The sequence below is a fragment of the Cuculus canorus genome, chromosome 7 (assembly GCF_017976375.1).
Source record: "Cuculus canorus isolate bCucCan1 chromosome 7, bCucCan1.pri, whole genome shotgun sequence".
NCBI classification, from domain to species: domain Eukaryota; kingdom Metazoa; phylum Chordata; class Aves; order Cuculiformes; family Cuculidae; genus Cuculus; species Cuculus canorus.
In genome coordinates, this window is record NC_071407.1 from 19,624,513 (window position 1) to 19,637,381 (window position 12,869).

Genomic DNA, 12,869 nt, shown 5'->3' on the forward strand with positions numbered 1-12,869 from the left:
CGCGGCCCCGTGGGGAGGGCGGGGCGGGGCGGGGCGGGGCAGGGCAGGGCAGGGCAGGGCAGGGCAGGGCAGGGCAGGGCAGGGCAGGGCAGGCAGCCTGCGCTCTTTGCAGGGCAAGGCGATTTATCGGCGAGATTTATCTACATCATGAGAACATAAAGCATCATGAGAATATAAAGCACATCATGAGAACATAAAGCATCATGAGAATATAAAGCACATCATGAGAATATAGTTACACATTTTCCTTCGTAGTGCCTTGCTACTTTGTTACTCTGCTTTGGAGGCTGCCTTGAAGTCTGTCACGTTTTGGGCTTTTTTATTGTTTTGTTTGTTTTGGGTTTGTTTGGTGTTTTTTTCTGTTTTGATTTGGTGTTTTTGGTTTTTTGGTTTTTTTTTTTTTTTGGTGGTGGTGGTTTTGTTTGTTTGTTTGTTTTTCGAGACAAACACATATTCGCTAAGCACCGGGGGAAACTGAAACTATTAGCATTTTTATTTGGTCTTGGAAGGCCGCTGCGGCCGCGGGAGAGGCGGCTGCTTCGCGCGGGGGGGGCGGGAGGCGGTGCGGGGCTGCGGCCCCCGGGGCCGGCGGGGCGGGAGGCAGGAGCATTCCTGCTGCCCAGCAGCCGCTTGCTCATTTTTTGTGAATGTCACCAGGGAGGATGTGGGTTTCTTGTATTTCTCCATGATCTAAGTAATCGCTGGGTCTGAACTGGCCGGCGCACAAACCCCTTTAAAGTGGTTAGCTCAGGCACTGCTTTCGACTTCTAGCCGTGCATAGCTAAGACTGGGCGAGCGGCAGAAATCGGACCCTCTAATCTCTTCCTTGATAAGTCCCCGACCGCCGCCGCGGTTGGACGTGACTGAACTCGGTCCAGCGGGGAAACGGGGAACTGAAACCGAGATGCTTTTCCCGCAGTGACAACGTCAGACTCGCGGGTGGCGACCTACCCCGCACGAACAGGCGAGGGGCTGCCGGGGGGGGCAGCGGGGCCACGCGTGTCCTTGTTGGCGCGGAGAGGAGAGGCCCCCGGGGGCGTGGGGCGCCCGATGGAGCCGGCAAGGCCCGGGGCAGAGCTGCCGTGTGCTGCGGGGCCCCCCGGCACCTCACACCCGCAGCCCTTCCACCGCCTCTCCGGGGCAGCGGGCTCCGTCCCCCCTCGGGCAAGTGTCACTTCTTGCTGTTCGCACCCAGAAGCCGCTCCTGGCCGGCGAGTTCACATTGCTCGTGTGAAGGGGCCCCACAGCGAAGCGATGGGTGTGTGGAGGGCAGTACCGGTGGGGCAGCGTGCCGGCACCACGCAGGGGATGGATTCCCTCGACCTTGACTCGCGTTCAAAAGCCTCCCCCCAAGAAAGAGAGCGAAACGTCTGGCCCCAACTCTGTCATGCAAAGTGACTCTGCTCGCATCCCTCCCCGTGGCTCTTTTCATTAATTAGGGGCTGCAACGGGTGTGGGGGAGGGGGAAGCGGCTGGAAGCCATTAATTATTCAAACTTTGGAGGCAGCATCCAGATGAGCCGGGTCAGCTCTTAAGGGCAGTGCTTTGTAACCTGCGTGTATCAGGCGGGGACCGATTATGCTACTGTGCAAAGCCTTCATTAAGAGATTTCGTTTCATCATTACTCATTGCCTGCAAAATATGTGCAGACTCCAGTGTTAGTAAACCAAGCTTTTTGCTTTTTTTTTTTTTTTACCACGGCAAAGAAACAGTTTGCTGTGGCATGAGAGAGTCGTGAAAACCTGCCCTGACGCCGACCCCCGGGAATACCCAACCTTTTTAACTGCACTCGTATTCTACAACTCATTTTTTTCACAAGTGCCCCCTCGCGTCGTGTGCCCCCTCGGGTTTCCCAGAGATTTTTACAATGTCGCCCATCGTTCCTACAGCAACTTTATTCCGCTTGGGCAGCGCGGAGAGGCGCAGGGCAGCCCGGCCGAGGGCACGGGCAGATGGGCAGTGCTTTGGGGCATCACTTTTTCCAGCCCGGGCAGCTGACGCCCCTGAGCCCCGGTCACCTCAGGACCCCCGTCGCTCCCAGCAGCGGCTCAGGACCCGCAGCGATGCCCCAAAGCGCTTCCCCTGCCCTCGGCCGGGCTCCCGTTCCCGCTGCGGCTGCCGGGCGCCCCGGAGGGATGGAGCGAGGAACGCCCTCCCGGTGCCCGCGGGGCGCAGCGGTCCCTAACCTCGACGCCGGCTCGCAGCAGCCTTTCCCGCTGCGGTATCCCGGAACAGGAAAGTCCCGGTTCAGCTTTCCCCCATAAGATCCTGTCTCCCTCCCCCGCTCCCCTCCCTCTGCCCTTTCCTTGCGAGCGGAGCCGCTGCTGTCGGCGCGGGACGGGGCTGAGCCGCTCGGGGCGGCGGGGCATGGGGACGGGGCTCTGGGCTCCATCCGGCCGGGCTCAGCCCCCAGCCCTGAGCCTGCAGCCCGGTGCCCGCCGGGCAGCGCTGCCGTGAGCCCGCGGGGCCGCCGGAGATCCTGAACTTGGTGATTTATTCCCCCCCCACCCCCCATCCTTTGGTGCTTCCGAAGAGCCGGTTTTCAGCGAGAGGGAGACTGGGGGAGGAGGAGGAATTAAGGAAGGGAAAAGATGGCGAGTTGCAGGAGCAGCGTGGAGCGGGCAGCGTTTTTGTGCTGCTTCTTGCTGGCGATGGGGAGCCTGAGCTCCTGCGCCCGGCCCGAGGAGGAGGAAGAGCAAGAAGAACAGCGCTCCTGTCACGGTGCCTTTGATCTCTACTTCATCCTGGATAAGTAAGTGACAGTCGCTTTTAAAATCGTTTATTCACCCTTCAATACCTCCTTGCAGCAGCAGGGACGTTGTTTCTCCCGTCTCCCTGGTGCCTTCCCTCATGTCTCCTGATGCCAAACGTGATGCGCGGGACAAGATCTTTATTTTCGCTCCACAAGACTTGCACGTTTCTCCCGCGGAGCATTTATCCTGGGTTAGTTGCACGTGCAAACCTGGGAAATCAGATCAGGTTATAGTGCATGGGCTGTGAGCGCTGAATTCGAGGAATGTTGGTCAGTGTCCCCAGCACTCATGGATTTGGTGTCAAGACTTGGGCTAAGTGCTGAGATGTTACCTGTGGGATTTAGCAGCTTAATTTAAGATTTAAGACTGGACTGCTTGTGTGTAGTGTTTGCTTTTTTGCAGACTCACTGTATAAAGCTTTATAAAACTTGCTTCTACTTTCTTTGGAATTGTCCAGACCTGTATTTGAGTTACATCTGTTAAAGTAGGCTGGCAAGTACTTCTCTTTAATACTGTGTTAGCCCAATTTAGGTATGGCCAGAGGGTATGGTTAAGCTCACATTCATAGGCATGTTATAGCAAGCACTTGAAAAGTGAGTGTTAAATTGGTGCACCCACAGGTGTTTTTCAGAAGCCACAAATTCCTGTTTCTCCTGGTGCATTGCTCTGGCTTGACAGCCGAGGGTTAAATTCAAGGAATAAATCCCACATGTACTTAGTGTGATGGTTGTGTTATCTAATATATCCTGGGTTTCATAGATGACATGGTATTATGAAAGACTGAAGCCTCTTCTTTGTGATTCTTATCCATAAGCCAGATAAGAAGGCTGCATTGTGCTGTTTCCTGGTTGGGAGAACTGTTCAGTCCATCAGGTCTTCTGCACAGCCTGCATGTGGCAAAAAGCCACCTTCACACAGGAGCCAGTGTATTCCCATATTCAAGAAGAAAAAGGTGTCGTTAAATAGCAGTTCTCTTTTTAGAGCACGATATCAAGACCACAGGCATTCTGCCTTTCTGAAAGACACACTATATGGTCATTGTTTTCTTTCACTAAGGACTTGTTCCTGAAGAAACCTACAAGCCTAGAAGGAGCTCTGTGGGTGCTAATGTTAGTCCTCAAATGATTTTTTTTCCTGGCTTTCAAGAAGTGACTGGTACTGTTGTTATGTTCACTTCTTGTATTGAATTCCCTGTAACAATAAATGTTGGTTATTGCAATATGGGCTCTCTCTCTGACATGGTATCTGTCATCTACAGTGTGATTTTCTTGTCTAAAATCATGTTGTGTACCCCTGGCAACACTGAACTCCTACATTACATTTCATCTATAGCCCAGAAAGCACTTTACCACAGTGATCATTCTTATCGCTCATCTTGGTTTTGGGGATATCAAAGTAGGGAAGAGAGTGATTTGCTCAGAGTTCCTGTTATGCCAAGCAATAGAAAGTTGATTGCATAAGCAAGTTCCTCTTCAGCTTTGTGGATGTGAAATCACACATTTTCCTCTACCGGGTCTTGTATCTTGGCTCAGGTGTGATCAGTATGTTGACCCACTGAAGACTGGATATCATTATGGTTTAAGTCATGCACATTGGTTCCATGGGAAAATTCTCCTTGGCTTCAGTCACAAACTGAGTCTTTATAACCTTTGAGAGGCTGAAAGAAGAGGTCTTTCGTAAAAAGCTGCAGTAAAAGTTACCTGGGCCGTAAGTAGTTTTAGAATCCATCTCTGTTCCTACTGAGACAGTGGCAATGTAATGGCAAACCTGCTTTTGTCCTCAATGAGATAGCATTGCAGTCCATGTGGGTAATGTTAGTGCTTGAGCTGAGGAGCCATAGGTCCTGTGCTGCCTTCCTGCAGTAACCAAATGCATGGGGTATTTGGGGAGGGAGCGGTGCTGGCTGAGGGGGTATTTAGTCCCAGCTGTATTCTGTGACATTTGGCACAGCATGGGAAGCTTTATGGAGGCAAGGAGGATTGACTGAGTGGATAGACTCTGGATCTTGGGACAGTTCATCAGAAGGGAACTGGATAATCCATTAGCGCTGAGAAGAATCAATGTATTCTTGGTATGGAGAAGACAAGAAGCCAGTCAGAAGCAGTTGGTCAAATCTGAAAATGCGATTGACACACTTTTTTCCAGAATTGGATCCATGCTGGGATCCATATCTGGGAAGAATTCTGTCTCTAACTTCTAATGGGAGAATCCCCAATAAAAAAACAGCCCTGTACACCTCAGAGTATCCTCAGAGGCCTGAGGATTGCCTGCCTTCATTGATGCCTTGCCAGTCTGGAGTTAGATCCATTCAGTCTTAAGTAGCTGTCTAGCAATGGAATTGAAGCATTGGCTCTGTGAAAACTCCAGACTTTTAATCCTTGTGACCCTGTAGCGCTCTTTAGCTGAATGACAGGCCCTGTCTCTGAAGTCAGCCTGGGTGAACCCAAATGACTTTAAGTCTGCTTTGCTTTGGTTCCCAATAGAAAGATGTAATTCCATGTCACTAGGAGGCAAACTGAAAGAAGACAACAAACCTTTCTCCTTTCACATGTAAGCACTATGTTACTGCAATGACTACTGGAATATGATTTTTCCTTTTCATTCTGCTGGGCAAAGTCTGTGCAGACAACAAGCATCAGATGGAAAAGATCATCTGCTGGTGAAGTTATTGGTATAATAAATGTTCTGCCAATTAGAAAAAGAAACTTGGTCATTTCTTAGTTTTTCTCTGCCTGTAGCTGATCACAGCCCTTTATGCTAACTCCATGGGATAGGCCAGATCAGAGCAGTGGAACTAAGCCTTGGATGTCCAAGAAGCTGGCATGGAGAGAGGGAAAAGCAGCGTGTGTGGGAGGGAGACATGCCACCATCCTCCTTAGGACTGCTGGACCGTGCCAGAGACACATTAGGACTGCCTTGTCTCTGGGGATGCTTAAATGAGCAAATCTCTTGAAGCTATGAAAACTGGACATTTGCTGGCTGCAGAGGCGGCTGCCTGGATTCTGCAATCTTGTGCTGTCTTTGTGCCATACTTTGAGTTATACAGGCTTGAGCTTATTTGGTGATGTAGTGGAAGACTTTATCTTACTGAAGCAGCACAATTTTTTCTGTTTGCAGTCACACCCACTGCATGAAGTAAGGCAGTATGCTGTGATGGGGTGCCCGTCTCTGCTATGGCATGTGGTTCGATAAATCACATGCAATATCAAAGATCTCATCTTTACCTTTAAACAAGCGTGGATCTCAAGGCAACGTAATGGACAGAGGAGTACTTCTCATTTGCATTGGTTGATTCATTTGTTTCGTTGTCCAGATGTGTGAAGGACTTGTATCTGTCCTACCCCAAGCTGCTGAGGACAGGTCCTCTTACAGATTTGATTGCATGACTGTTCAGGCCTTGTAGTGGCATCCTCATGCTTGAGCGTGTAAATAACCTGATTTTATCCCTGCCTCGCTGTTAACATCTAGCTGTTTTTTGTAAGCATATTGAAGTGCACTTGCACATCAGAAAGGATGTCTGGCCTCTAGTGTTTTCTAATTATAACAGTGCCTGGTAGCAGCATTATGATTGTTTATTAGTGCAACAAATATAAACCCTTCTAAAGTAAGGATTTATAACTGCCATAAATATTAGCTCCTGGCGATGCTTGACATGGCAGATCTGAGCTGCAGAGCTGTCTGTATTTTGTATTTACCAAGTATGAAGAAATTTTTTTGATTATTTTTTGACTTCAGGACAGGATGGGAACTGGGGAGGAAAAACAATGTGAGTTGAAGTACTTTCTCATTTTTCCTGCTGGGATGTTTGCTAAGAAATTGTTTGCATTTTGAGGAAAAATGGGCTTCACAGCCTTATGAAAATGTTTTATTTTTCCACAGCATGGACCATGGCAGTGCAGATATCTAAGGCCCTGGCTGATTTACTTTTAGAGCAGTAATTCTAACTGTTTGTTACCCTTTCTCCACTCTTCATCTTCTCCCTGAACTTGGATAATCCCTATTCATGATACTCCTGTCTCTTGGGCCCACAACAATATTACCTTTCACACCAGTTTTGCTTTATCTCCTGTACTGCCAAGAACATCCCAGCAAACAACAACTTTGGTAAAGATACCGGTGTGATGTGGCCAGTTAAACCTTTTTGCTTGTCATGTTTTCCAGCTGCCTCCCTTTAAACTTGGTAAGCCTTACTCCAAAGGTGAATGCTACTGGTAGGAAGCTGGTGGAGAAGAGCAAAACCTCTGATCAGAATGAAAATATGAAAATTAGCAACTCTTTCCCATCTTCTTTCTGCTTTTGGCTTTTGGGTCTGTCCCCCATGCTTTGCCCCCCCCATCGCCCCCCCAAATCCTTACTGTAAAATCCAGCTTTGTTGGGGGAGGGAGGTCTTGGGCGCAAAAGATCTTCAAACTTCAAGCCAAAAAGCCATCAGAAAAGAATTTACATTTCAGTAGTTGGTATTCGATGCTAGCTTTTGTTATTTTAAAGCAACTCTAATGAATTGCTGATCTCCACATACCTTGTTTTTTCACAGTATTCCATGTTTTAAGCAAGCAAAGAAGAGTTCAGTAAACACATTTTGTGTTTTGACATGATTTTCTTGCCAATTATTTGAATGAATTTAGCACTCATGAATTACTAGTACTGGTGAAAGCGAGTGTTTTTTGCCTTAGGTTCTCAGTGTATCCCTCTACCTTTTCTCCAGCGTCCACATAGTTCCAGTATGAATGTTAGGATGGAGCTGGACCTGTGGGAACTTTGCAGCTTCTCTCTCTGCCCTGTTTTGATCTGATGTTGTTCTGTGTGTTGGTTTCACTCAGTGTATGAGAAGAGTGTGCCTAGCATCGTTGTTGTGGTTGGAGATTGGACTGCTGGCAGAGTGCCTGAACACATGTTCTGACACCTACTTTAATTGCATTTGAAAAGCTCATATTGACTGACTTAAAACACTGCTGAACTCCCTTTTTCTGTAAGCAAGAATATTTAGCTACTGCAGCCAGACTTCAGTTCATCATAGATGTAGGAACTGATACAGGTCAACTGCCTATTGAGACTCAGAGGACTTATCATCTGAATAAAGTTCCTTAGATGGCACTGATTACAGTACACGTATATTTAAAGATGGTTGTGTCTATCTGTCTTCCTCCTTTTCTGTCTGACCTTCCCTTCCCCTGTAATGTAACCACATCATCTCCATGACACCTCTTGCACTCTCCAACTATGAAAAACAGTATCTTTACTGTTTTTGAAATGTAATCTGTTGGCATTTTGTCTTTCTTGTGGTTATATCGAAGCCAGTGCTATGATTTTCTTACAACCAGGTATAATTGCTTGGAATGTTCCAAAGCAAACTTTTATTCATCTTCAGACATACCTATGTTATTGGAACCAGGTTTTATTTGTTTGTATTTTGTCTGATATTATTCTGTCAGATTTGCCTTTTGGCAGGGAAGAATATTCAGGAAAATCAGTTCTCTTCCCCTCTCCCCCAAGAAAAAAATTATTTATAAGCAGAAGGCAAAGCTAATGGGTAGTGGTTATTTGACATAGAACATGTACAGTTGACGGGAAGAAAAGCCATGGCAGCTTGTCATTTGCAGTCTATTTATGCATGTAACTAAATCTGATTTATTTGGGGCTTGAGCCAAGGGAATAAGGCATAAGATTCCTACTGACCTAAGATTTTGGTTTGTATATGTTCACTGATTGAGAGTTTCATTACTTTTGTTTGATCTTGCAGGCAAAATGCTGGTGTGAATTGCAGCTTGAGTTTGTATGAGGTGTTGTAGGACTGAACTTTTTCATCTCAAGTGTAAAGAAGATACATTGACTCCTGGGAGTTATTAACAGTGCAAGAGCTCTATCTCCCTGCTCTTGGTCATCATTTACACCTTTTTGCAGCATGACTTGGGGTTGAGCGCTCGGCTTGGCTCCCTGTGTTGTACTGAACAGGACTAGGATGCTGAGAGTGGGTCTTTCAGGCTGATGCTGCTCAGAGCAGCCCTGGAGCTTTACAGGGTGATCTTAAATGGTTGGATGCAGTCTGAGCCTGACTTCTGAATTTCACTTCCCTGCTTTGGTGGCTGCGTATGTAGCAAGAACTATATCATCAGGTGGATAGGACTTGTGGATTATTGTAGGAGCAACGGACGATGTTTTGAAGACTGACTTACAGGAGTCAGTAATGTTGCTGCAGATTTTGTCAGTAGAAAAGGGAGAAAAGCTATCTATAAAATTAATGGGTTTGATCATGAAACCTTTTGGATTTGAGTACTTCGGGCTCTGTGCTCGAAGTGCTGGCCTAGGACTCATTTTCCAGTCACTTCTCTGTATCTTCCCCTCCCTACTCCAGCCCTTGTCTCATCCAGTAACATTACAAATACTTTGAAGCGAGGGCTGTCTCAGAATGGCTGTCTCTGTTAGTGTTTCTAATTGCCATTAGAGCAGATAATATAAACTAGTCCTTCCTTGCCTGCATGAATCACCCAGTCAAGGTCCCTTCCTTGTTTGGGAGAGGAGGATTCTTGTCAATTTGAATGCTCTGCTGGCTCAGAAGGGAGCAGAGGGGGTGGATGAACATGCGTGTGCATGTCTGAAACCACAACAAACTAGATGCCCCAGGGTCTGCTTTTATTGCAGAGCCATTATAAGCCATGTGCAAGAATTGTGTTGTCTACAATGTGGTTGTGGGTACAAAGAGCTCTCCAAATAACAACAGTGCCACGTTTCTGAGCAATGGGCTTATGTACAGGGCCACCATCAGCTCAAGGTGATAGAGACTTACAGGGACCTGAAAAATCGATGGGTATTGTACTCCCCTGACACCATACTCAAACTGAACTCTGTGTCAGTAATAACAGGTCTATCTCTTGCTTCAGGTTCTTTGGAATTGCTGCCTTTAGCTAATCTGTAGTAGAGGTTAATGTGCAGGGACAGGGGAATAGGACAAAGATCAACTCTGTCTTCTGGGAGGCTTCACTTTCTCACTGTCAGCAGGGAGGAAAGACTTTGGGTCCTGCTGCCTCTTTGTGTATTTGTGGTAATAAAAATATTTGTTGTTTGGGCAGCGTTGGGGTATTAACTTTCACTGCTAAGCTGTAGGCCTGATACATATTGCACCAGGTTTATCTGCATAGGCTCCTGACAATGAATTGAGCTGTGAGTCCTGTGTGTCGTAGAACAGACAGCTTCAACTGATCCTGGTTGGTTTTTTGCATACTAATTTAACTTGCCTGAAAGTAACACCCTATATGCCAAGACTGTGTTGCTTGATTTTTCCGGGCTGCAACTTCTACTGCCTCTGGGAGCCTGTTAGGAAAGAGAAGATTTCCAGACTGTCTTACACTTTGTTGTCCTCTCAAACAGCAGTGAGGTCCCACAGATTGAGGCAGATAGGATTCCAACGTGCTCATCGCTTTTGTACTAACTGCTCTGCTGAGCTAGGAGTCATTCCAAAGTAAGCAGGAGCAAAATCAAGCCTTGCAATCACATCACTTCCTTCCACCCCCAGAAATACTCACTGACCTCCTCTTTTCCCCTCCCATTAAGTGGTAGCAATGTGAAAATTGGGACAACTGCAGAAGCAGGAGCTGCAGCAGCAGCTGCTTCTCTGAGCTGAGTCCCAGTGAGGCCGGGAGCACATTCCTTCCTATGTTGTGGTTTGCTGACTCTTCTCTTTGTCTTGTGTGTAATGGGAAGAGAGCTCACTGAGTGGTGAGCACACTCTCAACAAATGGCTCCTGTGTGTTTTTTCACTTCATTTGGGCCTAATTCTGATCCCAGTTGCATTGGTACAAACATGAGGAAATTCTGCTGTTTCTCCGGACCCGCTCCAGGTTCACCCCAGCAGAACTGACAGCAGAAATGCGCCCTGGAGTATTTTCTGCAGTACTCAAGCTGTCCACAGCAGCTGTTTATTGCTTTGCATTTTTCTTTGCTGTGAGAATTATGTAACCTCTGAGGGTTGAAACCTCATTATCCCCCTTGACTCTGAAAGGCACACAAACTGTTTTTAAGCTGTGGGTCACTATCCACAGAGTTCTTAAGCTTGTGGGGGCTTGGTACTTTGCAGAGAATATCAGGCTCTCTGGGCTTCTTCAGTGGGGAGAGCGAAGGAAGGAAGCCTAAGGCTCCGCGGGATGACCATGGACATTTTGGTGTAAGGAGTTGAACCAGGCAGCTGATGACTGAAAGCAGGATGCCACAGCGCTGGTGCATCCACTGGTACGAAACTCCACAGCAGGATACATAGGAATCCCTGGCTTCATCACTTCCCCATGGCTTCTCCTAGTCGCTGGTGAGGGTTGACGAGTGTGTGTACACGCCCAGTAAATTTTCTGTGCAACACTGATCTTTTCTATGTTTCATTTTTTTTTTTTTCTTCATTATTCATAAGTCTTCACAGTTCCTCTGAACTCTTACAGGAATGTATAATTTGGTGGTCAAACAGGCCAGGCAAGGGATCTGTGGTTATTTACTAATGGAACTTTGGGGCAATGTGCGAGCTTCGTTTGAAGCTCCTATAGATACACTGATTAACAAGATTTTGATCTTGGTCACTGTAAGATTCTAAGGGGAGCACCAAAGCCTCCAAAAGTGCTGTAAAAATCATGCTGTGTGGATGTCCAAGAATAATCTGTGATGTAGAGCATCACTAAAAGGCGATATGCTTTCTCTAGGCTTGGTAACTATGGAGTTAAAAATGAGTATGACTTTCAAGCATTGGCCGTGGTCAGAAAAGAGTTTAGAGTATGCTTGGAGCGCTTCCCTTGCCATGGGAAACCAAGGCAGAAACCTCCTAGTCTAATCCAGCCATGAAGCACAGCAGTTTAGTTTATGCTGCAGCAAAAGTGATTCTGCAGCGTGAAGGACAAGTTCCCCAAAGCAGTGAAATGCCTCAGTATTTTCAATAGTGTTGGGAAGCTTCTGTTTGTCAGTGTTAGGTGTAATATTTGACAGCATTTGACAACTTAGTCTATAGTTTAGCAAACATTTAATTGTTGTAATTTTTTGTTTAATCTGCTGTGAAAACTGCTGTTACTGCTTGTGTGGCGTCGTGGCTCTGGGGCAACAGATGAAACTATCAAGACAAATTCCAGAAGCCTCTAAAACATATATATGAAACAGCAAATGGAAATACTTTACAAACTACTGCCAAGCTTGGGTATGAGGAATGGGAAATTAGGTTCCTATATTAATCAGGCCACCTCCACTGATGTTTGTGAGAGGTTTGACGTGACTGATGTTGTTGGCATTTGGGCTTCATTTGCAGTAGGGGCTTGGAGGAGTGTGCTGGGGAAAGTGGTGAAGTGGTGACCGCTTCACTGGTATTCCTTATATGGGATTTTGGAACTAACATTTTCTTGCTAGTATTTCTATCTGGCTTTGACACTTCCCAGATGATAGATTGAGACTTTCACACTGGTGCAGAATTCCTCTTAGGGGAGAAGGAGACCCACTGCCATGCTGAAGTACTTTAACTCAGCAGGATTGTAGCTCAGTGATGTAAAGCCGGGCACTTTGAGAGCACAGTGCACTTCCAAGATGTTTAGTCCATGATGGAGACCTCCTTAGCTTTTCAGAGGTGGACATCTATAGATTTATTGCAGCCAATTCTTAGTCTCACTGGCTATATCCTTTCCAAGAACGGATGTTTCATTATAGTCAGAGTACATGGGAGTGCACAGCATTAATGTTATCTGTGCATTTTCACTTTAAAAGTCTTCGTGTTTTTCCACCACTAGAGGCTTATTTTCTTGAATTTTCAGTTTCTAGGCTGTTTTACCAAGCTGTTCTTTGTGTGAGGAGTAGATAAAAAAAGGGGGAGGAAGGGGGCAAGGGACTGGAAATGGTGATTTGTTACTGTTATAAAGAAAATTCGTTGCTACTTGCATTCTTGGATTGCATCAGTGCCTCTGCAGCTGGCAGTAGAAATTTAATACCTCATCCAAAATAGATCAGTCTTTTCCAAGTAAGAAACTGTGACTATTCTATGTGGGAAAGTGACTCCATTGGAAATTGCGGGAACTGGATTTAAGTGAGATGGCAAGCTAAGAATGAAACAGAGTGTGAACTCCAGGAGGGTGAAGAATTAAAAACAAAAATGAGTGCTGTAAA

At 46.6% G+C, this 12,869-nt stretch overlaps 1 protein-coding gene across 1 annotated transcript in view; it reads left to right on the top strand.

The window, feature by feature from the left end:
* Positions 1-2,248: 2,248 nt before the first annotated feature.
* The window catches only part of ANTXRL (ANTXR like), a 62,743-nt gene continuing 52,122 nt past the window's right edge, over positions 2,249-12,869 (top strand). The window contains exon 1 of the mRNA XM_009570782.2: positions 2,249-2,752. Coding sequence (XP_009569077.2) covers positions 2,592-2,752 — 161 coding nt within the window. The 5' untranslated portion in view covers positions 2,249-2,591. The remainder of the gene's footprint in view (positions 2,753-12,869) is intronic.